Source organism: Pseudopodoces humilis, chromosome 17, assembly GCF_049639895.1.
Source record: "Pseudopodoces humilis isolate 2021_Gansu_Grassland_sample_001 chromosome 17, ASM4963989v1, whole genome shotgun sequence".
Taxonomy (NCBI): Eukaryota; Metazoa; Chordata; class Aves; order Passeriformes; family Paridae; genus Pseudopodoces; species Pseudopodoces humilis.
The window spans coordinates 10918627-10944802 of record NC_142216.1 but is presented as its reverse complement, the minus strand read 5'-3'; the positions used below and the strand labels follow the sequence as shown (position 1 = coordinate 10944802).

Below are 26176 nucleotides of genomic sequence, written 5' to 3'. Positions count from 1 at the left end.
GAGGAGACCATCCCCGCTGTGTTGCGCAGTGTATGCATTCCTGGGGCTCCCAGAGTGTGGGGCAGCTGGGGCCAGAAGGGCATTGCCAGGTCTCTAGTCCAGATTCTGCTTACAGCAGCCTTCCATCCTGAGCCACACTGATCTGGCTTTCAGCTCTGCCACAGGAAAATGCTGCTTATGCTGCCTAAGGAAGGCTGGCAGCTGGCCTCCCAGCAACATTCCCCTTCCCTTTCTCTGCAACAAAGGTGCTTCCAGCTCATATTCCTAAATATAGATCTATTCTGTATTTTCATACAGAACAAATAGTCCTTTCGGCTAATCTTTTTGCTGCGTGTGTATTTCAAATAGAGGTTTTCTTTTCCTTTTTTCCATTGCCTTGATTCTTCAGATTAAAGGTATTCTATGCTAATACACTTGGAGGCTTTCTGGAGGCATGTGTTAATAGAATATATAGCAGTCAGCTTATTAGTATGATGACTCTGGTTTAGCCCTCAGAGGATCTGAGTTACTGTGGTATATTGTGGGATATTCTCTGTCTAGTATCTTCCAGGCATTATTCCAAGAAGATGTGCAGTAGCTGGAAGATCTGTTTGTGGAGGTGCTGTGGGGTGGTTGCATAAAATGGGAAAAAGCATACAGTGGTGACCAAAAGCTCTCGGGTTCCCATTATATCTCTGTTCCCTTTTCTAAAAACATACTGGATAATAGCATATATTGTAATTGGGCAATAAATTCTGGAAAGGTATGTGGGAATTAGCCATGTATATTTTAAGTGGTAACTAAAATAAATAATCTTGGTGACTGCTGTCCAGCATGGCTTGTTTGGTGTGATGGGGATCCAGATCTTTTTTCCCCTTTTCAACACTTCTTTTAAACTGCTCCAAACCTTTTTCATTCCAGTCCTTAAGGGTAGGCACTCAGTTTATCTCCTGGCTTTGTCCCATAGCCACTTGTGTTTGCCAAGTGTCTCCTCTTCCTCATGGAAGGATGCTGGGAAACCAAAGAGATTCCTCAGCTCAGAGCCAGCTGAGTGTAAACTGGGAATGCAGCGCTGCCTTGGGTGAACTTGGGGAAAGTCTGCGCTAGATAAGGTGCTAAGATTAGGCTCTTGACAGGGTAAATTGGGAAGTCCATTAAATGAAAAGCCTCAGCAGCTTCTGAATAAATTATTTTAAAAAGAAACTGACTAGGGCAGTGTTGGGTGGCAGTGTTTGTCTGTATTTCAGGATATTTTTTTTCCAGTCTGTTTAATAGGTTTTATTTGTGTTTTGGACTTTGCTTGGTTTTGAATAGCTTATGGGGGATGGAATTCTCAGGCTGCTGAGAAGCTGAACTTTCTCATCCTTTAAGGTCATTTTGGAGGAAATGTCTTTCATTTTTGGTTCCACAGCTTTCTCTCTTTTAACCAACTTTCCTTATCCTCAAAGGCAGCTTTCACGTTTGCAAAACACTGTATACATAATGCCTGGTAAATCCTGCTTTGCTCCATTGTAAACTCTCATCCAGGACTTGTGATAGAGACAAAATGCCCATCTAATCCTCTCTTGATTAAGAAAGACCTCACAATTAATTAATTAGCCTTTATAATTGTTATGGGGAAATCACTAAATAACAGTTTAAGAAAAATAAGCATGTGGAAATTTTGCTTGTGGTATAAAAAAGAGAGGAATTTAAACCATAAACAGTCTGTTTGTTTGCAGAAAATTAAAACTGATGTTGCATTCACAGGTTGTGAATGCATCATCTTGGATGTGTGGATAAGAAGATGAGGAGCTTTACTCTCCCTTGAGACTTGGCTTTGAGCATCAGGAAAAACTGATGTTTTAAACCTGTATCGTTTGATTCTGTAGATGTGTGTAGGATTTTTACTTTGTGTTCAGTGGTTTGTGTTTTTTTGAAGGAAGAAAGGCTGCTGGGCTGAGGTGAAGCTGAAGGCAATGACCTCAGTTCAGCTGTGTGCTCACAAGCGTTGCAGGGAGCAGGCTGGTGCAGAAGGGGAACACGTGGAGTGTGCAGGTCCCTGCTCCTGGCTGGCTGCTGGGAGTGCCTGGCATCCGGCTAGTTGCTGGGATACAGCACAAGGTGTGTCGCAGGAATTCTGATGCGTTTTGGCACCAGTACCTTGGATACAGGAAAGCAATTAAGGAGTTTGCCTAAGGAGTTCCTCCCTTCAAAGGAGCTTGGCTTTCTCACTTAAATCCCTGCCCACTTTCTTATCAGAGGAGGCTGCAGTGTGTGTTCAGCAGTGGGTTTCACTGGTGTGTAGCAGAGCCTTTGCTTCCCCAAGACTGCCCTGGAGCATATGGGACACTGTGAAACGTTGGCGCTGGACCAGCAATTTATTGAAATACTTGTTTTCTGTAGGTGCTGAGCATTGCACTTCACAGTGCACCCACTGGTCACTTGCTGGTCTTAAAGTTCATGGATAGCTCTTAAAAATGTGTCCAAAAGTTAAAGGCTAGAACCACAGCTCTTGAGCCTTCTTGCTTCTGTAATATAAAGTGGCTCTGATTTTTACTTCGCATGTCTTGGTGGTGGCTCCATATGTGGTTTCTTCAGTGACGTTTTTGCCTGCCTGGAATGCAACTGGGAGCCAGGAGGGATATGAATAAAGGTTTGAGTGTCTGGGAAAAATTCTTGGCATTCTTAGAAGAGTGGTTGAACAAGGGGGGTGGGGGTGGGGGGGGTGGGCGGGGAATCACTGGGATTCCCCCATCACTGGGAATTGTGTTGGTTTAGTGTGAGGTTTTTGGGGAGACTCCACTGTATTGTTGCCTTTTACAGCACTGTAGGGTTGCTACAACAGGGAAAAACAACAGTTGTCCTCCCTGCACAGGCATAGAAGGCTCATTGTCTCAGGTGCATCCTGGTTTACTGACCATGTACTACCTCCAGAGAGTGGGCAGGAGGAGGAGGCAGCAGAGAAGATGAAGCTTTTCATCTTCTATTATTGGTATGGTAAGACAAGTGGTAAATCAGCAGAAACTTCACATCTGTGAGCTTGTTTTTTCTTCCTTTCTTCTTTTCCCAGCCTGTTATTCAGTGCTTCATGATGGGGATCTGATATTATAAGCCCATGCTTAAGATTAACTGAAAACATTCAGAACTTTGTGTGTGCTTGCACTTTGCAAATCTCCTTGAGATTAGGTGCCATTTAGATGTGACAATTTTAGCCTAAGAGGTGCTGAGAGCTCCACTGGCCAGCCCCAGCTGAGTGTGCTTCATTTTGTCTCCAGTGCCAAAGGCACCCACAAGGTCATGCCTACTCCACGTCTGTTGAACCCTCTGTTAAGACTTAATATGCTTAGAATTCTCTCACTCTCAAATCTGGTCTCATTACCACTCTTGGACCATCTCCTTCTGCTTAATAGGCTGCAAAGTACAGTCTCATTCACTGATGCTGTTATAATAGTCTTTAGGGTGTGAGTACAAGGCAGGTAATATTTTCATGTGTGTTAGTGACTGTTTTGAATGCTGCTCACACCACAGAGGTGTTTTTTCTACATGAGGTGTGGTGTTGCTGTTAACTGCCCCTCAGCTCTGAGCTAGACAAAAGAGATTATTTTCTTCAAGGAAACATGAATCTGTACTCACTGTTGTTGCTTTGCAAATGTCAAGTGGCATTTATTGAGCCAGCATTCAGAGATGGAGAGATTCTCCTGAGAGAGGTAATTTGTCAAATTTTTCTGCATTGATCCAGAAGCTGGGCCAAGCCCCAAGGAGTGCCTAATGAACAAAGAAGCTGAATTTGGCTTCTGCCACTGTTTGCCCAAAGGTCTCTAGGCAAGTACTCAACTGCTCCATGACTCAGTGTACTTGTGAAATTATGTTACGTGCCTTTGTAAGGAATCTTGCAGCGGTGGGCATTTAGGGGAAGTTGTGGGGTTGGGCTAGGGACCTACATGTGCTGGACCCTGAAGCAGCCCCTCTCTGTTTTGTGATTTGTGGAATTGCTGCCCGAAGCGCCCAGCCTGAGAGGGGCCAGGCAGTGCCTACAGCTGGCACTGCAGGTGCTGCGGTACCAGCGCACAAGCCTGTACCTGGGATCAGCTTGCTCTGCTTGGATTGGATAAGCTGCCAAATATCACTCAGTCCTTTCTCTGCTCACTTGCAAAATGAGACTCCTTGCATCAGGATGGAATGATTTCCTGAGTTCGTGTCTTTCCATGCAGGATACAAGGGAATAGCATCCTACAAACTCCACTGGTGTGTGTATTAATCTCTGTGTTGCACACACTGTTGTGGATTGTGGATAGAGCATCAGGAGGGTGAAGTCATTGTTTTGTGCCCAGCAGCAGTCCCCAGCTGTGCCAGGTGCCGGGCCAGCCCCTTGGAGCAGCATCCATCCTGCCACAAAAGCTCTGCAGCAGCATCGTGGCCATGTGGGGCAGGATTTGGACAGCCTTCCCTGCTCTTCCTCCTGCTGCTCTCTGAGTCACTCTGGTCAGGAATCTGCAATCTGCTAGCACTTCTTTTTCTTTTTGTTTTGATTTGACTGTAAATCAGAGGGGAGAGGATGTGTGTGTGCTCTGCACTTTGCTGTGTGCCTGGCGCTCCATGTCCATGTGTTCCCTGCAGGGCAAAGCAATGCTCCCCTGGGAATAGCCAGTGCCACAGACCTGCTGCAAGGCATCAGTGTGACAGATTATGCCTGAACCCAGGCTGCAAAGCACTGGAGGATTTGTCATGATACAAGGTAAAGGTGACATCCAGGATTGAGGAATTTAGAAACAAAAGTGTGCCTCAGTAGTGGGAATTGAAGTGCTGTGGAAAAGTGCCATGCAGATGTGTTGTGTTGTTGCCTCTTTGTGTTTTCTAAGTGTGTGTGTGTGCGAAATGTAAATGGGAAAACTCTGGAAAGAGAAGGACCTGAAATACAGCTGCCTAGTGAGCTCTTGAAAGACACAAGCTTCTCCCTGTGTGGGGCTGGCATGTGGAGAGCTGCAGCCTGGCCACCAATCTCAGGCTGGTGGTGCAGAGGTACCAGAGGGAGCATTTGGGAACAGCAGACACCTTTGGGTTGAAGGTCACTGCTCAATTGTAAGCCCTATTCATGTAGCACAAAGGAGAGAAAACTTAATTTCCTCCCTTCTTTCCCTATAGGACTTGGCTTGTAAAAATGTCAGCTGTTCATCTTTCTCATGTATGTTTTGTTGGGCTGTAGAAATGGGAAACGGCAGCTCAGATACAGAAAAGTTCTGTGCTGTCCCTCGGGGTATACATCCAGGAGTCATCACTGTTTATCAGCTAAGCCATGTGATATTTTGTTTTCCCTCTTGGTTTTATTCACCAATTGCTTGTATGCTGATGAAGCAGGGCCCAGGGTTTACCTTACAAGTCTCATCATGCAAGGTTCTTAAAAATAAGTATCACCATTTATGATTGTGGCATTCAATTACACTTCTGTTTACCCATATGCTTTCACCTGCATCATTCAGGAAAAGAAGCCTGAGGGTTGGAAACACGAGCATATGTCACTAAGGAGAATTTTGTGGTGGGATTAATTAAAATATGATGCTTCTAGAGATTTTTTTTTTTTTTAACCAACTGATATCAGAATTATCTTCTCTATACAAGGTCCAGTCTATTTATAGTGCTCCTGGTGAAAGCAAAGGAATCAGGGGCAGCACATCTAAAAGGAGTAAGCTGCTCCACCCTGTACCAGGAGCCACAGCTAGGAATACTGTGTAGCTGAGGGGCAGCTAGCTGAACATGGAGCTGGTCCCACTGCTGACATTCCCCTGCATTGTGCAGGCAGTGGTAAAACCACTTTTCCTGGAACAAGCTGCTGAAAAATGTAATGACATAGAGTGAAACTGATGCTAATTTGGAGGTAAGGCTTGAAGAGAAACTGATCAGGTTTTTATTTTTTGAAGAATCATAGGCACACCATTTGAAGCTGTAGCTGATGCACTTCTCACAGGTTTCTTTAACACTGTCTATGCAGAGGAGCCTAATTAGTATGTGATGCTGTGTGGACCCTCTTATGGGGATCTGGATTTGGTTTCTCTGTGTTTCTCTGCTGCCTTTTCTTGTTTGACTTGCAGTAAAGGGCCAAATAACATATCATCTGCAGGGGTGTAGTCTGTGGCCATCTGCCCACAGCAATACTGCTCCATCTTTCTGCCACAGGGCACAGCCTTGGCGACCCTGCTGGGGATGAGCTTAGAAGCCAATGTGGATTTGAAGCCTAGTTCTTGGTTCCCTGGTCAGCTCTGTGCTGATGTGGCCACAAGAATGGGCTGGCGTGCCATTGTGCATCCCAAACACATCCTCAGCAGCCAGCAGGGTGTGTCCAGGAGCTGAGGTGCATGGTGCATTGCTGCAAATTTGAAGCACTAGGGTTGGAGGTTTTGTTTCAGTTCTTGTTGTGCTCAGCTAAATGTGTCCATCTGTGCCACCAAGGACATGTCTGTCTTTCTGCTACATGTGAAAAAAAAGGTTCTGTCATGTTGCTGTCAAATTAGAGCTAAAGATTGATGTCCCTCTGGGATGGCTGTTGTTCCCGGGGCCATGCTTCCAGATGCCATTTCTGTGTCTGTTGCCTGGACAGAACATTTGTGAAAATATTTAAAGGACTTTGGATTTGAAAATACATAAATTCTGCTCTGACCTTATGGTGAATCTTTCATTTCCCACAAAATTTCAGATTCAAAATATGATTTATCCCCTTGGCTCTCTGCTTCAAGCCTGAAAATCAGCTGAAATCATAGAAATCTTTGAAGAGCTTCAAAGACTGCAAGTAAAACCCTGGTAACTGCCCCATCATAGGATGTTATTAATGTCACAAGAAGAGGTGTTCAGGGCTGCAGTGGCTATTTGAGGTGAGAGTTCCTACCTGGAGCTATTGCAGACTCTTAATTATCATGTTGTGTAATGATGAAATGGGCTTCAAGAAGGGCTGGCTGCCTTGTGGTTATTTGCAGCCCCAGGACGGGGTCCTGCCTGGTAAGAAGCAGTAGAATTGTCTCTACAGGCTGTGAGATAGAAGTGACCTGGTTGACAGTGAGTACTGTGAAGGGTAGGAGTGTTGCAAGGACCAGTGCAACTGGAAAGGGCAGGGCTGTGCTCCTGCTTGGCTCTTGCAGTGACTGCTCCCATCTGGCTCCGCAGTATGACCTGCCCAGTTCCTATCCTCCAAGGCAGTCTCATTGCTGGCACAAAGTATGGGGAAAGTTCTACTGAAATCCTTAGGTTTTGTTTAAAACAAACAAAAACACAAACACCCACCACCACCCCCCCCCACCTTGCTGCATTACTGCTGCCCTCATTTATTGCAGCATTTGTGTTCTGGATTGATTATTCATGCTGAGTTTGGCAGGCTGGCTGCTTCTGCTGGAAGGGGTTCTATTTGGAGTGTGACCTTGTGTTCACTAGCAGGTGAACTGTTTCAAGCTGTCCTTGAGCTACCCTGGCACGTGGGAGCTGGCTGAAAAGGCTGGTCATTTGGTGTTGCTCATCAGCATGTGGGCAAGTTCCTCTCCAACACAGGTCCATACACCAGACTCCACAAGTGAGCAGTACTGGCTGTATTCACAAGACTGTCAGGTTTCCAAGCACAATGGATTGGAGGGAAAGAATAAAACAGTGAAAACTTTTCCCCCTCTTTCTTCATTCTCCTAGTCTTATTACTTCCCAGGAACTGTTGCCATTGTTTATCCTAACACAGCAAAATCCTTTTGGAGCTGAATTATAGCTGAACACACTGCAAGCACAGCAAATGATTTTTGGCTTCAGTCTCAGCAGTGCCTTGAACTTGAACCAGGTTATTTCTGCTGCTTACAGAAACTGCATTTCAAGGTCACTGGCAAAAATTATTCCGCTGAAGTTTGGCTGGTTGGTTTAGCTGCTTTGAGAGACAGCGAGCAGCTCTGAGTAGGTGTATTCCTGTCCTGTAGTGAACAGTGACTGAGTGCCAAAAAAAACAAGAGAAAAAGCCCTGTGTGGATGCATTTGTGTTTCCTGCAGCCAAGATATGACTGAGTTCTCAATACAGCCTTGCCTGGCTGGAGCCCATTTAAATGCAGCTTTGCTGAACTGGAGCCTATTTTAAAATCTCCAGCAGTGGTGCTGCCTGTTGCCTGGAAACCTCCTCCCAGCCTCAGGCACTTTCAGCCTAATCATAGCCATCGGCAGCCTTTATTTATTTCCCATCCAAAATGTCATTCCAGGCTTCTGGTTTGTGGTTTTGTTTGCTTGTTTTTGTTTATTATTTAAAATGAAAAGACATAAAGTGTAAAAGTCAAACTCGGTGATTTTCTGTGGGAACAGCTTGCTCGGCTGTCACCGCATTGCAGTGGTGGGAACTGGCATTTTAAGCTCTGTAAAGTGGTGGCTCAGAGGGACACGGAGAAGATGAGAAGTGGGGGCTGAGAGATTGGGCTGAGAGCCTGAGGAAGCCCCCTGAGCTCAACTGGTGCCTGCAATGGCTTCCTGCACCTTGTGACTGTCGCTAAAGGACACAAAATAATTCACACTACTACCTTCAGTGTTAGAACAAAAACCCGTGACTTTATTTCTTGACTCCAGTATTTATAGATTCTTGACAATGACCAGGGACCAGGGATTGGATAATTAAGTTACCACTTTCCCAAGCACACTGGTCATGCGAAACGTCCATCAAAAGACGTTTCTTAGAAGGAATGCATAAACATCTATGTTTATAGTTACTTTCCTGAGAAAGTAGCTACAACTATGAAAACAAGATCAGAAGGCTTCATTTTCAGGGTGACAGTGACAGCCTCTTCCTCAAGGGGAAAACCAGACCTAATAACTGAGTCTTTTCCCAGCACACACATGTCCCACGTTCCCCTTCCCAGTGTGGTTGTACCACCCCATGTGAGATCCACAGCTCAGCATCTGGCTGACTGGAACAGCACAGATTCACTTTTAAAACACCTTGTATCCTGAGGTCTGAGTTGTAGCATCTCCCTGTGCTGACAGATGAATGGAAGAAAATTAAACCTGGAGATCTCCCTGTCCTGGGGGCTGTTTTTATTTTTAATTCACCTAAACTCTGGCCATCTCAACACAATAATTGCTGACATCAGTTACACATGGAAACTTTAAATGATTGCTCTTTCTATTAAGTTAGTGAGTGTGATTGATCCTGATTGGACAGAATAGGATGGATCACAGGAGCCCAGCTATGATTCAGTTGTGGTTTTGTCCAGGGAGTCCCTTGGCAGAGCATTGGGCTAAAATCATCTGAAAGTGGGTAAAAAATGCTAAGCAGAACAGCCAGAAGGTTTTTTTGTTATTGTTTGTGGAAGTTATTTCAGCTGTTCACAAGTTGTTCTTGTGATTTAAATGGTTTATTTTACAAGGCTGAGAATATTTGTTCTACCAAAGGCAGAGCTAAAGGAGACTTTCACTCAAGATGCAGTTGAACAAAGGTTTGTGTTTTGTTTAGCAATCTTATTGCAGACACAGAGCAATACGCAATTGCACAGAGCAATTATTGCATCATTTATTTTCCTCTTGACTTCATTTAAGCTTGACAGGCACCTCAGGCTCTTCTCAGGGATGCTCTTGTCTCTCAGTCTTAATGCTGGGACATTAAGTTCCAATTGTCAGGAGCAGACAGAAGAACCAAAACCAAACCAAAGGCAGACTTTTTTTCCATTCCCATCTTCTCTGTGTGCTGGTGATTAGGAAAAGCAATCAATTACCAAATTGTGATGGTGAATGAATCGTGATTTATTCTCTGAAGTTTTATCTCCTTGCTTTTCCATGGGTGGGGAATAGTGCCTGAGGGGCACCAGGGATGGTGGTCTGGTCCCTGGGTTCAGACATCGTTGCTTAGTGGTGCAGAGAGGTGTGCATCTGTTGAAATTCCAAACTTTCCTGGTTTTAGCCACAAGAAAGAGAAATTATCCTTCTGTCAGCTCCTGTTTGCTGGACTTCATAGCTGCTTTCTGTATGGCACAGGTCACAGAGCTGCTGTCTCCTTGGATTTTGTTGTCTTAGTTCCTAAGCAAAGCCTCTACAGGTGATTAGCTTTTCTGGGGGAGGGAGGAAACAGAAGGGAGAGCAAAGTGCGCACGGGGGAGGCAGGAACAGGAACAGCAGAGGAATGGTGGAAAACTGTACAGTCACAGATGGCAAAGCAAGAGGGTTCCTTGTCCTGCCTGTGCCACCGGCACCCCTAGAGCCTGAGTGAGAAAACCTCTCTGCTTGTTGCAATAGCAAAGAGGGAAAGACAAGTACTCAGGGAAAAATGCAGAGTCTGTCAAGCTGAATTCACTGCTGGAGGGTTTAAGAAAATAAAATACAAAAGAAGTCTAAGAGAAATGAATGCTGAAACACCGTGATGGGTTTCCCCTTCCTAATCTCTCCCAGCTGGATGTAGTTGAAGCTCACAGTAGTGTTTTCTTTACTTTGGAGCCTGGTAGCTTAGTTCTCCCAATTCCCCATGAAGATCAATATTTCACACCCTCTTTCCTGTTGTTGGTGGCTGTTGGGGGGTTTGTGCTGTGGTGTGCCAAAATACAAGCTCTTGAGGGCACCGTTGGGCTTTGCAGTGCCCAGGAGGGTGAGTGATCTTGGTCTCATTAGTCTGATTTGCCATCTCAGTGCAGTTTACTAATCTGGCTTCTTCTCCCTGCCAGAATGAAGAGAAGAGGAACCTTTCCCTGGGGGGCCATGTGGGCTTCGACAGCCTCCCCGATCAGCTGGTCAGCAAGTCTGTCACACAAGGCTTCAGCTTCAACATCCTCTGTGTGGGTGAGCACATCCTCTGCAAACAGGCATGGGGGGAGGTTGGGACCAGGATTTCTTGAATGTCCTGCTATGCCACAAGCCCTGGCAGTGATTTAAACAAGTCAGAAATGCCGAATTCTTAAAAAACACATTGAGTGAAACCAGGAAAATTTCTGTAATCAGTGGGGTATTGCTCATCATCTCTGCTCCAATAGCTTTACAGTAGTAGTGGGTCTAATGCTGGCCAAATGCCCATGCACCCACTAGAATTATTTACTCATTTTCTGTTGCAAGATAGGATTAGGAGGAGAGCAAAGCAGACTCAAACTTTAACGGGTGTAAAGAAAACTTGATTAAGGGAATTTAAAAAAAAAAAAATAAGAAATCAGAATAAACCTTCAGAACAATTCTCGTCCCCCCACACCCTCTTTTCTTTCCCACTGACAATGTAAAGAGACAAAACCTGGGACTTTCAGTCAGTTTACCACCTCTAAAATAAGTCTTTCTTCAGTTCTCTTAAAGAGAGGAGTCTCTCTTGCCATGCCATGGAGACCTCTCCACAAGAAAGAGTTGTCTAGTGGCTTCAATGTCACAGCGACTCAGCTGCCTGGGAAAGGAAAACCTGTTCACAATGTGAAAGTTCCTCCCATGAGTTAGAGCTTTCCCATAGCTGTTTTCCTGGGCCATGTCAACTTTATGGGGTACTATTTTAAGGATGAGCTGTTCTAGCATGAAAGCAAAAGTTCTCTCCATCCATCTCTGGAAAACAGAGGTTTTCTTTTTCTTTCTTCTTCTGTTCCTGGGCAAGGTTTCTCATCTCTCTCTCATTTCTGTCTGTTCGAAGTTCTCACTGGATCACAGACACTTCAATGTCATGTCACTTCAGCATTGGTGCCTCCGTTCATGGCTGTGGTTAGAACGCTACATACTCCCAATGCATTCTATGAGTTACGGGGAAAAGAGTCCGATGTATCAATTATAACTTCACCATAGCCTCACAAGAAAATTTCAGACCAAGACTAAGGCATCTCCTCATTCTCCTCCCATCTGGGATTTATCTCCTTCTTCACTGACCTTCATGTCCCATGTTGTACTCTCTATGTGTCTTCACTCTTCCTTTTTTTCTCACTTGAGAGAAGATTGATGTTTTCAAGTTTCATCTGTGCAGTGAAAGAATTAATATCTCCCCCGGGCACGCTGATGTCCAAGTGATCTCTGCCGGACGGCGGCTGGAGCTGTTTACGGTGACCGCGCTGTTGGGAGGCAGCTGGGACCTCAGCAGCCAGCCTAGGACTCAGCAGCAGCACACCACCAGCTGATGGCTTCCCTTCCCTCCCCCTGCCCGGTGGTTTGTGGTGAAACTCAGCAGCGGCAGAATTCCAGCCGAGCTGCAGCCGGCCTGGCTGTGCTGGGGGAGTGGGGGAACCCGGCCCGGCCGGGGCTGCAGCAGAGGCCGGGCCCGGCCCTGCCAGGCCCACGGGTCACGCTGTGGAGCGGGGCCGGCCCGGCCAGCGCCCGGTTACCTGTTCAAAAGCCAGAAACAAGAGCGGTTCCTGGGGTTGGTTCGGGTTTAAATGTGTTTTCCACAGATGTTTTAAGTTCTTTTAAGTGGTTTAACAGGTTGTCTATATTCAAACCAGCCAATTGATTTGTTCTGTCAGGTCCAAAGGAAGCTGCCAAGGTCATTACAGGGAACCCCTTCCGTAACCGATGGATTTTCTCTTTTAGTAAAAACCAAGCTATGTTAAACCACAACAGAAGGATCAATGGAACTGTGTATATAGTAAGATAAGTATTTCCATATGCAAACTGGGGTGGCTGGCATAAGCAGCTTTTGCTGGATATGATGTCTAGGTAGATACAGTCAGATACACCATGGGCTGGTTTACATCTGAGTTACTTTAACTCTCACTGCACAGATGAAACTTCCAAAACATTGATCCTTTCTTAAGTGAGAGAAAAGGACAGAGTGAAGACACATAGAAAACAACATGGAGACATCAAGGTCAGTAAAGAAGGAGTCAAGTCCCAGATGGAAGGAGAATGAAGAGATGCCTTAGTATTGGGCTGAATGTTCTTTTGGTAAGGCCATGGAGATGAACTGTGATACACTAGAATATCCCCTTTAATAAAAAGTGTGGGGGGATGAAGTGTTCAAACTGTAGACAGGAGCAGAGGCATTCATAATGAAGCAAAGCAGATGTTGAAGTAGCTGTGATCCCATGAGAAGCTTGAACAGAGAGAGAGGTATGAGAGTGAAGACCCTCTGCCCCTGGGGAGAGAAGAAGACCTCTATTCCCAGAGATGATCTCAGAGGTAGATGAAGAGAACCTTTCCTTTGGCCCATGGACTCAGCCCCTTCTAGGCCAATCTGGAAAATACCAATCTTGTTTTGTTATTAGGAACAGCAATTCAAAGCCTTTTGGCTCACAAACACCTTGTCAGCCAAATATTCTGGGATAGAGGTTTTTGTGATGCATCCCAGGTATCCTTCAATAGCTACTAAAATTGTCCACTCCACAGCTTCTCTAGTGCAAAATCCTAAGCAAGGTCGGGGTCATAGAAAGCAAAATAGTGTGGTTTGCTGTGCTGATGTGTTTTGTGTGATACTGGGAGACAAGACCCAAGTGCTCTATGTTGTTTGCATTAAGCATGGGAGGCCTTCAAGCAAGTTTGCATCAAGCATGGGGACCTGTCTGTCCACAACCAATTTGTGGTGTCCTTCCACAGTGTAATTTGGTTCCCTAATTAATGTGCTTTGAAGTACCTGTGGCAAATTCATGCTGCAGTGAGCTGATGGTTTGTCCTCCCTAGGTGAGACGGGCATTGGGAAATCCACGCTGATGAACACCCTCTTCAACACCACATTTGAGACAGAGGAAGCCAGTCACTATGAGAGCGTGGTTCGCTTGCAACCACGCACCTATGACCTGCAGGAGAGCAATGTCCATCTGAAGCTGACCATTGTGGATGCGGTTGGATTTGGGGATCAGATAAATAAAGACGAAAGGCAGGTCTTGTGCCATCTGCTTGGCATTTCTGGGCTTCCCTCATGCTTAGACATCAACTGCCTGCTGTTCCTTTTGCAGTGCTGCAGAAATGTCTGTGTCTCTGTTAAAGGAGTCACTGCCTGTAGTGGTGCTGGTTCTGGGGAAAAAGGGTAGAGGGAAATGGGTGAACAGCCAAAAAGAGAGGTCACAGGAGGTCTTTCCAGAAGAGATTGCTATCTTACAGGAGCATGAGTTGTTAACCAGCTCTCCTCAGAGCAGGGTCAGGAATTATCTGTTCTGAACTTGCCTCATTTAACTATACAGACATCTTGTTCAAGCCTCAGGTAAAGGCTTTCTGGGATTTCAAGGTGTCTCCTTGGTCATGTTACGTTGCTACACTAAGGTGCATGAGCCCTGAAATCTGGGAGAAGTTTAATATGGTGAAGTAATCATCTTTCTGTGCTCCACTGTCCTTAGACTTTGCAGTGCAGCCTCAAGAATCTCCACAACCTTTGGTTTATAAGGTCTGTGTGTAAAAGCTAAATTGTAAAGCTAAAGTGTTTGAGTCTTAGAACTTGTTTATAAGTGATACCATGGAATCATGTCTAGGAGAATTCCTTCAGCCTTTAGACTGTTAAGATTTGTGCTCCAGTAGCTGGTTTGCTAATGGGATGGTTTTAGTTACAGGCCGATCGTAGAGTACATTGATACGCAGTTTGAAAACTATCTGCAAGAGGAGCTGAAAATCCGCCGGTCTCTCTTCAACTACCATGACACAAGGATTCATGTCTGCCTCTACTTCATCACCCCCACTGGGCACTCGCTCAAGTCCTTGGACCTGGTGACAATGAAGAAGCTGGATAGCAAGGTAGGGGGTTGGAGACTATGGCCCCTCTTTCTGGAATGCCTCTGTAGGTACTGATTGTCATGTGGAAGGTTTTGTTCCTTCTATGCAAGTGCTGGACTCCTTCTTGTATAGCAGCTGAGTAGTTCTTAGGACTCTGGTAAAACTTTGTCTAGTTTGGTGGTTGCTGAGGTCCTGTGCTTGTTTTCTCACGTATTTTCCTGAAGAATGTCAGGAAAAGCCCGTTTTCCAGTTGGTTGTGTAAATCCCAGTGTCCCTCTACTGTAAGAATCTCACCCAGATTAGCTGATACTTATCAATGTCATCAGCTGCAGCTCTGTTGGGTTTTCAGGTCAGGATGCTTTACAGCTTTAGCAGTTAAATTGTGGAGTCCCCTTTGCTGTTGTGACCTGTCAGCAGGGACAGAGGGTTTGAGAGCCACCAAAACTGTAGTTGTCCTAAGGTGGTAGTCAGTGCTGAGGAGTAGCATTGGCTGTGTGTGCTGGTGCACAGGGAGTGTGTGAGCTGTCACTGCTGGCAGTGCCAAGTGATTTGGATAGAAGATCACAGTAACTACTTAAAGTATAGATATGATGAGGAATTTTGAAGGTCGTAGGAATCCTAAAAGTGGGTCAAGAGAGGGTCTACAGGGGTGGTTTCTTTGTGCATTTTCTTTGTGTTTCTACAGGGGGTTAATTAGAGAACCCCCCGTAGGGGGCAGGGTGTTACCTAACCAATTACTTGCTTATATTCCTGCAGCTGGGAGCAAGTTTCTGACATAGTTTTGGGTGTTCCAGCTGGTTTCCAAGGAGCTGCAGGAGGCTTCAAAGGTCTCTTCTCTGGCCATTGTTCACGTGCAGCTCTGTTGGATTTTTCCTGGTGGGTTGAGTTCCCCTCATGCAGTCCCTGCTGCTTGCCCTCACCACCTAGGGCTCATGGCCTGCTTTTCCTTGGCCCCAGTCCAGAGCAAGCACTGGCTTCTCATTGGAGTAGGCTGTTTGTAGCTTTAGTGGCTGTTACACTGACTTCATCAGGAATCCAAAAACTTTCCCTTAATAAACTTTTGTCTCTTGGTACTGTGCCAGCATTACATATTCCCAGAAATATTTTTGGAGGAAAGCTTTTGCACTATTCCCCTTGGTGCTGGTGGTCCCACAAAGCATTTCTCTCCTTTCCTTTTCATTCCCTACTTTTCACATCTCCCTGTGGTTGCCTTTAATGTGGTCCTTTGGTGGTACCAAAATAAATTCTGTGCACAGATGAAAACTTTGTGCACAGGCAAACTTTTTATATTTCCAAACTTCCACTTTAATAGCCCTCTCTGGAGTAATTTTATGCCTTGTTTGCATTCCCCTTCTTGCCACAGCATGAGAACATTCTGGATTTTATGCTGTGGTGGCCTCACACAAGTGGGCACATGGAAATGAATAAGCAACTGGAGGCCATTGATATTTTCTGGGCATCAGGGATTTATGTTGCATTTCTGCACCAGTATAATCCCAGCACCCATCAGAGTGATTTCCAGGCACTCCCTGAAGGTTTGTGCATGGCAGTGCTGTGCCCCTTTCCCACTACAAATGAGCCATTTGTGCTGGGGATTGGTGTGTGGGCAGAGTGAGGCAGGGTGTCAGCAAAGCCCAGGCAGTTCTGCCCTCTCCAGATGGGAGCAGAGGTGATATGCACTGGCTGATGTCTGCTGCTGTGTGCTGAACCTGCTGCTCTTCTTGGACAGCTGTGTGTGGCCTTTGTTTTACAGTTCTCTGGTTGAAGAATGGAGCCTGTGGAGATGGAAGGTACACAAGAGGCAATGCTTTGCTCTGTGCTGGCTCAGCCTCTGGGACTGGTTTAACAGGGAGTTTGTAGGACTGTGGCTCAGTTCTACCTTTGCTTTAGCCCACAAGTGGCATGATGTGTGATCCTAGGCAGGCTTTTGATTGTCTGTGACAATTTCAATAACCAGTCTTGCTTTTAGTGTAAAATTTGTGAGATTCCCTCTGCGTAAAGCTGTTTTGTAAACAAAATCTTCCATTGTACTGTAAGACAATATCTGTTTGGCTGAGCTCATGGCCAGCTGTTATCTGGGGTATTTAGTTACAGCCAGAGAGCAGAAGTGTCTTCAGAAGTGGCTGTAGGTAGAATTTGGCTGGCTGGCTGCTAGTGGGAAGCACATAGGGCCTGACAGCTGTAGACTTTCCGCTGGGTTTAACCTGGGAAAAGAATTAGATAAATAATAGTGCATTTGTATCAGATGAGAAGATGATTTATTGAATTAAAACCAAGCCCTGTCATAGGAAATTGTGGCGCAGTGTGTGCATCCATAAGGGTCCAGAGGCTCGCTGCTTGTCCCTGGATGGTTTTCAGTCAGCATGTGCTGTTTGAGCTGTGGCTAACTGCCTGGCCTCCGAGAGATGATACATCCTAGGCAGGTGGGGATGCTTCAGGCAGCCTGTGCCTCAGCTCTTTGGCTTCCAAAGTAGGATTTGCCTGTTGGCTTCATTGCAACTTGCATTCAGAAACAGTTTGGAGATGGGGAAAAATTCAGCTGTATTTCACAGGACAGAGGTTTGCAGTCTTATTGCATCAACAAAATTATTTTCTACCAAATGACAAGTTCTTGTAAGTTTTATTTTTGGAGATGAGAGGGAACACTGGTCAGAAAGACTTGAGAAGGAGGTGCATTTTTGTCTGTGTGCATGGGAGTTCCCTGTCCTGTCTGAAGCACAGACTTCTTCTGGTCATAATTCCAGCTCCAGCAAAGCTCTCCAGCACATGGACTGTCAGGAAAGGGGACACTGCACCCTGTCACATTCAGTAGGGTGACATGCCAGTAGTCAACTGCATGATTTTATTACTAGATCTTTAAATAGAGACAGCTAATTTGTTCTTCCACCATTAGATACAAGAATGTTGCTCTAGGGTTTTGCCTTCAACCCAAGATTATTTGTGTAAAAAGAGTGGACAGAGAACTCTCATGTAATTCTGGCATTCCTTCCTTTTATTGGGGTTTTAAGACCTGTTCAGGAGGTGACTTTTCTTCTCTAGCTAGATATATATCAGTTTGTCACTAATCTCAGTGCCACAGACTTGGCCTTTGCATGGAGGTGGATGTGTGGAAGGTGCTTTGGGGAGGTAGAATTACATATGCAGTCCAGTAGCATCTCATGTCTTATTGGTTTATTGTTTCCAAACAGTTCCATCCTTTCTCTGTATTGTGAAGGAACTAAACCCATTCTAGACTTAGGCCTACACTCAAATGCCACATCCATGCCTCCCCAGTATTGATGTGGCTATTGATTATTGGAAACACAACTTGTAAAACCCCTTTGTGTTGTGAACTGTGTGTCAGCAGATGTTCACTGAGTTGCTTTTCAAAGTACAGGAAATCTGGTTGAGGGCACTCAAACCAGCCTTGGTCTGCGCTTTCTGTGAATAGTGCTGAGACCGTGGTGGTGACCACAGAGCCTGTCTCCTCTGCTGCTAGAAAGCCACACCAGGCTCCAGGCTCTGCACCTCCTGCATTGCTGTAAGCAGGGCTGAACTGGTGCCCCTTGGAAAAAGAAGGGGAAATTGCTTGGGCTGATTTAAAAGGGTTGTGAGCCCCTGAGCTGACCCTTTTTCTCTGGGAGATGGTGAATCCAAGCCTCCTCAGCTTATAGCAGGTCAGGGAGACACTCAGCTGTGGTCATGGCTCTTTTACCTTTGAGCAGTTGACCTGCTGAGCAGTGGAATGAGCAGCAGGCCTTTTTCTGCAGGAGGCTGTGGTCCTTGGTAAAAGAGTCTTGGTCAGTGGCTGAGAAAAAGAGGAATTTATTCTCTCAGATACATTTGCAATGAGCAAATTTAGGCTTTTTTCATTTGGACTAAGTAAATGCTCTTATGTGTAGTGAATGCTAAACCACTAAACACAGATAGGGGAAGGGGGAGTGGTGGTGCGAGAGGAAGCCAAGAAGTGTGGGAAAAACACTGAGCTACAAAGAACTTGTGCTGGGAAAGCAAAGCCATTTATTTTAATGGGCACCCACTGGAGACAAACTGGTTGCTATGAATTTCAGCTCTGTAGGACAAAAAGCGTTGGCTGTTGGGAAATGTTAGATGGCAAATCAGACTTTCCCCTTATTTGTCTAAATTCTTGTGTTTCACTGCTATGAATTTGGCTGCTTTTCAGACAGACGAGTTCTGCTGTTTGTTTAAGCAGTGATTTGCAGTATCACACTTGGCTTTTCTGGGCACAGCAGCATTATCTAGCACAGGTTCCTGTGATAGATCAAACCCCACTGTAGCTCTCTTAAGCATGAGGCCATAATGAACCCCATCATTCCTGATGGATGTGGGATGTGGCCCTTGTTTACTTTTGATCTTGGTGGGTACTGGACAGGGAGACCTCCCCACTGTGCAGCTTGGGGGTGGCTTTGAAGCCCAGGTGGATGGAGTTGTTTGGGGTATAGTGACTGCTGGCTGATGTGAAACCAAAGTTGAGCAAGAACAGCATGAAAATAAATCTGTCTGCTGTATGGCACCATGCACCTTTCTCCATATAATCCATATGGCACACCCAAGTTGTGATTCTCACCAAGAAGCTCATGGGGTACTTGGAGAGGATCATCAGCTGCTGTGAGAGCATCTGAGGAATCTTTGCTCTTTGAGCATGGGAAGGCTTCACATCAGCTCAATGCATGTTTCATCTTTATGCTTGTCTTATAAAACATCCTATTAGCACAGCCAGAGTGGATGGGTGACAGCTCAGATGTGACAGCTACACTGTGCCTGCCTCCCTCACGTGTGTAAGAAAACACACAGGCGAGAGCAGGGGCTTTGCTTTGCTCCCTGTGTACTTAATGCAGGGTATGTGGTTTATCTGAAGTCTTGCCAAGTCTAGTCAAGTGAGTCCTGGAAAACTCTTCCCTCTAGTGTTCAGCTGAGCTGGGCTGCAGCTCCTGTGTAAACAGAGCTCCAAGGTGATTTTAGGAGATGTAAAACAGCCAGTGGGGCAGGATCTGGGTCACCCCCAGATCGATACAGCTGCTCACCCAGCTGCTGCTCACCTGGGTGTTTGTCCTTCCTTCCTCCCTTCTGCTCTAGGTGAACATCATCCCAATTATTGCCAAAGCAGACACCATCTCCAAGAGCGAGCTGCACAAGTTCAAGATCAAGATCATGAGTGAGCTGGTCAGCAATGGAGTGCAGATCTATCAGTTCCCCACGGATGACGAGGCGGTGGCTGAGATCAACTCTGTGATGAATGTGGGTAATGCTGCCAGTTCCATCACTGCTGAAAGTTGTGACAAATTAAATTGCTGCACAAAAACTCATTTGAAGGGCAAGTTTCATTGGAAATGTCCAGACACTGAATCTATTGGAAAGTCAAGCTGTGGGTCTCACAGATACCAAAGGCTATTGCATACAGAATTAATTAAAATGTGGCTCATGTTTAATCTGGAGGCTCTCTGGAAAAACTTAGCTCTAGAATTTGTTTTATGAATTTTTGAAAAATGCTTTCCTCAGAATTAATTCTGTCTTCTGTTCTTAGGCTACTTTGCAATTGAGGAAGAAGAAACTTTGAATAAAATGTGACAGTTAAGATTTACATTAGTCTTGTGACTTAAGGAGGCTGACCATAGAAAACTCAGTTTAAAGTAAAGAAGAAAAATTTTTAATCTCTATTTTCTCTCTTTTGAAATTCAGAGATTTAATTCAGACCTGACTGAAGCATATGAAAAAACACTTTCAAGCTTCCTGTCTTCCAAATTAGAGTGCAGCTATGGCAGTAGAAACAACTGAAATGTTTCCATGTTAATTTTATAAATCAGAAGTAGCTTTTTAATAAAAATTAATGTTTTCCTGCATAACTTTATGATTAAATCCTTTGTCCTTTTTTTGCCCTTCCCCCACCTTTTCTTTTTTTTAATTCAGTCACCAGTTGGTTTCTGGGTGGACTAGATACATGTTTTCACTGTAATAGTTCTTTTTTGCTGAAATAATGAAATTTTTGGAGGATTTGCTCTTACTTAAATAATTGCAAGCTGTGTGTATTGGGGAGAGAAACGGGAGTCATGCTTGCTTGGCTTTTTTATTTTTCCCTTCCTTCCTCAAATGAAAATATATTTGGCCACTTCTCTACGAGTTCCACGCTTCTGGATCCATTTCTTTTTAAAAATGAAGGAATTTGTTAGCCTCACTCTACTGAAGCACCCACTCCGTGGCTCCTTCCTTGCAATCCCAAGGAGCGTGTCCTGTTTCCTCCCTATGCCTGATGCTTTGCAGACTTGGAGAGCAGTGAGTACACGTTGTATCCTGCACATGTCCCTTGCAGTGCTTACACACTCACTGCTGTGCCAAGGCCTTTTTGTGGATGTCCCTACCTGTGCTTTTGGCAAGGCGGGGAGTGCCCTGCTCCTGGTGCGTGCAGCCTGACAGATAGAGGGATAGAGCAGAGCAGTAATGACCATGGTGTTCCTACAATGTTCTCCAGCTGGTGCAGCTCAGGCAGCATTGCTGGTAAGCTGTGATGTGGCCAGACACCACTCTCTGTAGTAATATCCCAGTTTGTAGTAGAGATTGCTCCAAGTATCAGAAATTGGTAGGTTCAAAGAAAACTCGTGGAAGCAGCTCCTGTGCCTGGGTGAGGAGGAGCTAAGGGTCAGGCTGATCTCTGAGGGGTTACCCCATGCACTGAGTCCCTGCCCTTGGCTCTGTTTCAGGCTCATCTGCCCTTCGCTGTGGTCGGCAGCACAGAGGAGGTGAAAGTTGGGAACAAGCTGGTGCGAGCTCGGCAGTACCCGTGGGGAGTGGTGCAAGGTGAGGGGCTGCAAGCCCACCCCAAATGTCCCTGTGTGTGCTCAGGCAAACCTTGACACCCCCCCAGCTCTGCATGAAGGTTCCCTGTGATAAGCAGTGCAGGCATGTCCCTTGCACCTTTTATGGATTGGCTAGTCTTTCCTTTGAATTGCCATTCCTACCAACAGGTAGAAAGGTCAACAGAAAACCCTGCATCCACATCCAGGGGTTGTGTTGTGCCCTGAGCAGAGCAGCAGGCTCCTCAGGATGCGAGTATCTGGAGTCAACCATATGTGCCCTTGTGTTCCCCCACCACACTGTAGTTTGCTGACTTGTCCCTTCACTTCTGTCAGTGGAGAATGAAAGTCACTGTGACTTTGTGAAGCTGCGGGAAATGCTGATTCGGGTCAACATGGAGGATCTGCGGGAGCAGACCCACACCCGCCACTACGAGCTCTACCGGAGGTGCAAACTGGAGGAGATGGGTTTCAAGGACACAGATCCAGACAACCAGCCCTTCAGGTGAGTGGCCTTCACATCCAACATCAATTTAGAGTGAGAGTTTTGCACTGACTGCCTCAAAAAGTGGGAGGTTTGTAGATGAAATCCACAGTGCCGGGCTGGAAAGTACCAGCACTGGGTTTAAACTTTGCAGCTGATTTGGATGTTCCTTTCCTGCCTTTTTTTCTAAACAACACAGACAGGCATGCATTTCCTCATCCCTAAGTCATCAGTGTTCAGAGAGTCTGGATTTCATTTGCTTTCTTTCCCAGCCTCCAAGAAACGTACGAGACCAAAAGGAAAGAGTTCTTGGGTGAGCTCCAGAGGAAAGAGGAAGAAATGAGACAAATGTTTGTTAACAAAGTCAAGGAGACAGAGGCAGAGCTGAAGGAGAAGGAGAGAGAGGTGGGTGTGCCAAAAATTTGCAAGGAACCCAAACTACAGCCAGCAGGGAATCTGTGTCTGAGCAATGCATGAATCCTGGAAAGCACATTCCAGCAAACCTCACCAGCCAAAGCACAAACACATCACTGGTTTAGGTGCCTCAGAAATTACTCTTCCTTGTCCCGTGTTTAGAGGTTTAGATTTGCTAATTTTTTTTTTTCCTGGCCAGTGCACCAAATAATGTGGATTTCAGCGCTGGCCAAAATCACTGGTGCACTTACTCATTTCTTGCTGTGAGATATGGATTAGGAGAAGGGCAAAACAGGCTCAAAACTTAAAAGGTGTAAAGAAACTTTATTAATAGAACTAAAAGAATAAGAAGAATCAGAATAAAACCTTCAGAACACTTTTCTTCCCCCTGCCTAACTTCTTTACCAACTGACAATGTAGAGCTAAAACTTGGGATGTTAAATCGGCTACCAACTGTGCAATAGTCTTTCATCAGTTCTTGTAGGGAGAGGATTTTTCTCTTGCCATGCTATGGAGACTTCTCCACAGGAAACAGTTCTCTCTTGGCTTTTCATTTCCACAAATAGCAGCTGCCCAGGAAAAGATCTGCAATCATGAAATTCCTCCCATTTTCACAGCCCTCCTAGAGGTGTGTCTGTGGGCTATTATTTTAAGGATGAGTCGTGTATTATTTTAAGGATGAGTTGTTCACAGGCAAAGGTTTTCTTCATGTGTCCCTGTGATCATCTTCATCTCTGGGAATAGAGGTTTTCTTTTCTCCTGGGGCAAAGGGTCTTCATCACTCTCATCTCTCTCTCTTTGTTCAAACTTCTCATGGGATCACAGCTACTTCAACATCTGCTTGGCTTCATCAATGGATGCCTCTGCTCACATCTAGTTTGAACACTTCATCCCCCAGTACTCTCTCATGAATTAAAGGAGATATTTCGGTATACCATTGTCCATCTCCATGGCCCTACCAAAAGAACTTTCAGCACCATTGGGGCATCTCCTCATTTTCCTTCCATCTGAAGCTTGACTCTTTCTTTACTGACCATGGTGTCTTCATGTTGGTTTTCTGTGTGTCATCACTCTTTTTCTCTCCCTGGAGAGAGGATTAAGGTCTGCAGGTCTCATCTGTGTAGTGAAAGGTTTAATATCTCACCCTGGCCTGGAGATGGTCGTGGGCAGTGGCCAAACAGTCATGGTGTTGGATTTCTGGCCGTGCTGGGCCCCTGCCTTGGCCCAGCAGCCCACTGAGAGGGAGGTGGGGGGCTTGGCCAGGGCCCAGCAGACCCTGGCTCTGCACGGGCCAAGGGCAAGGGAGGTTTAGTGTGGGCAAGATGTCAGCAGCTGTGGCCGGGACCAGCCTGGGGCCGGGGCCCCCCATCTTCCTGTCCCCAGCCACTGGGGTCCAGCCCAGCCCCTCCCCAGGCCACAGGGGAGCCGTGCCAGCCCCACCAGAGCTCTGCTACCTTTTGAGGCCAGAAGAAAAGAGAGATTTCCCAGGCTTGCTGTTTCTAAAATGTGGATCTCACAGAGGCAGACCTTACTTCTGAATGGCTCAATAAGTTGTCAGCTCTCAGAACTAGCCAGCTATTGGATTTTTCTAGGCACAGAGGAAGCTCCCAGCAGATTCTCTCAGAGAAATCACTTCCATGGGTGGTTTTTTACTTCTTCCCCAAATGTCAGTCAATGTGAAACCAGCACACTGTGCCACATGGAAATATGGCTGCTGTCTGGGGAGTGAAAGCCAGTGGCAGGAAGGTTAGGTGAGCATCCTTGTCATAGAGACTTCCCACTTGTGGTTCACTGGACAGCAGAGTAAAGGGGGCAGCTGGGCTGGGATCCCCAAAGTGAGTCTGGCAGAGTCCCCAGTGTAAGGCCTCAGGAAGTAGCTGTGACTGGGGAGGAATTAAATGGACCATCCTCAGAACTAGCGAGGAACAAAAGTTCCTAATAGTTCCTACTAGTCCAAAAAACTCCTGTAGTGTCCCCAGCCCCTGTGCTGGGATGCAGGCTGAGCCAAAATCCCCTGTGCTCATCTCCATGGCTCACGCTGCCTCTGGTTTGCTGTGTGGTGTCAGGCAGAGCTAAATTTATTGTGTCTTCCCTGCTTTTGGTGGGCACTTTTGGGTGCTGTATTCTACCATCAGATTGGTCCCTGTGGTGGGGATTTGTGTGGGGGTGTGAGAGGGCTCCTGGGGCAGGGTTAGCACAGCCAAAATGAGCTGAATGCAATGCTGAGTCTGTCTCCTACCAGCTGCATGAGAAGTTTGAGCACTTAAAAAGGATACATCAGGAAGAGAAAAGGAAGGTGGAGGAGAAAAGGAGGGAGCTGGAGGAAGAGATGAATGCCTTCAACAGGCGGAAAGTCGCAGTGGAAACCTTGCAGTCCCAATCCTTGCAGGCTACGTCACAGCAGCCACTGAAGAAGGACAAAGACAAGAAAAAGTAAGTGTCTGAACTGAAGTCTTCCTCCTCTGCCACTGGAAAGCTGGGAGTCTGCTCAGATGCTTTAGTATTTGGTCAGTTGTTTAATCATCATACAGAAAAGGGGATTTTGGAATCCTAACTCCCATCCTTCTGGTTCTTTGCTTAGCAGAGAGGTGGAGCTCCTTCTGTGCCCAAGCACTGCCCAGAGAAGCCTGGGTAGCTGCAGGGGGGAGGGATTTGCAATTTGGGGCCATTCTCTGAAGGCTGATGGTCCCATGGGGTTCACTCTTGCCTCTTTGACAGCCAGTGCAGGCTGTGAAATGGGGCTCCAAGGCACAGTTCTGATTACAAGAAAATTCTTTTCCCCTAAAGGCAGAGTTCTTACCTTAGCTTGCTGCACATTAATTAACATTGCTGAAGCTAGCAGGAGCAAGGGTATGTAAATATTGCTGATCCAGCCACCTGATTGTGTAATGATAGACCAGGAATGGGACAAACACGTTTAAAAAGAAAAGATGTTGCGGGGGTTATCCTGCTTCCAATCAAGCCAGTCTCTAAGGAACACTGTCTGGGGAACAAAATAAGGAACACTGTCATGGAAACTGGTAATTCTGCTATTGCAGCATATTTTGTTACTTCCCCTGGCATGAAGGAGCTCAAGAGTCAGAACTGCATTCTATTGAACCCAGAGCAGGCTGGTGGTAAGGCTTTCTGAGCCTCTTAATGATGGCAAGAAAAAAAGACCATGAAGAATAGCAACGCCCAATTTTGTGCTTGACAGCACAGCATTCAGCTTCTCACTGCTGATGAGAACTTGAGGTCTGTTGTTTCCCTGCTGTGAACTGCAGCACCAGAGGAGCTCATTCTGTGTACTGAGATCCTAGCAATTTGTTTCTTCCTGTGGAAGATAACGGGGTAGATTATTTGAGTATTTCATTGGAATGTAAATGTCTTGGTGCTCTCTTCTGCAGATTGGTTGACATGCTCTGGGCATGGCCTACCTCACACATAGTGTCTAAATGGTTTGTAAAATACTTTGCTGAAAATAGGGTTTAATCTGAATTAGGAGCTGAATCCTAGGGTTTTCTTGGACCCAGGACTGCTTTGGGGAAGGTGTGCACAATGGTAACTTGTGCAGGTGATGCCAGCAGCAGGGATGGACTGTGAACATGATCCAAGAAATGCTGCAGCTTCCCCTCTGCTCCTTCTGGGAGGTTTTCCTGTACTTTGCTGGGTTTAGCCCACCTGCAGATATGAGTCTGGACTGTTCCTCTTCTGGGTAGCAATAGAAACAAGTCATGATCAGGAGCAGGACTGGGAGGCAGCTTGGTGGTGTGCAAAGGTCTGAGGGGCACCCACAGCCTGTGCTCTGCACACTGGGGGACCCCACGTGGTGCTGGGGCAGGGGGGCTCTAGCTCTGGAGCACAGCTAGAGAGGGTGCACCATCACCACAACAGTTTTGGATTGGAGGTTTTTTTGTTGCTTTTTCTTTTCTCTCTTTACAAACCTATGAACTAGCTCAAAATAGGGGGTTTG

General features: G+C 46.0%; 1 protein-coding gene across 2 annotated transcripts in view; it reads left to right on the top strand.

The window, feature by feature from the left end:
- The window catches only part of SEPTIN8 (septin 8), a 38102-nt gene that overhangs the window by 6149 nt on the left and 5777 nt on the right, over nt 1-26176 (top strand). For both annotated transcript variants that reach the window (XM_088063445.1, XM_014253221.2), the window contains exons 2-9: nt 10611-10725; nt 13516-13711; nt 14373-14559; nt 19615-19776; nt 21234-21330; nt 21663-21831; nt 22083-22215; nt 24467-24657. In XM_088063445.1, the coding sequence (XP_087919571.1) occupies nt 10611-10725; nt 13516-13711; nt 14373-14559; nt 19615-19776; nt 21234-21330; nt 21663-21831; nt 22083-22215; nt 24467-24657 (1250 nt within the window). The remainder of the gene's footprint in view (nt 1-10610; nt 10726-13515; nt 13712-14372; nt 14560-19614; nt 19777-21233; nt 21331-21662; nt 21832-22082; nt 22216-24466; nt 24658-26176) is intronic.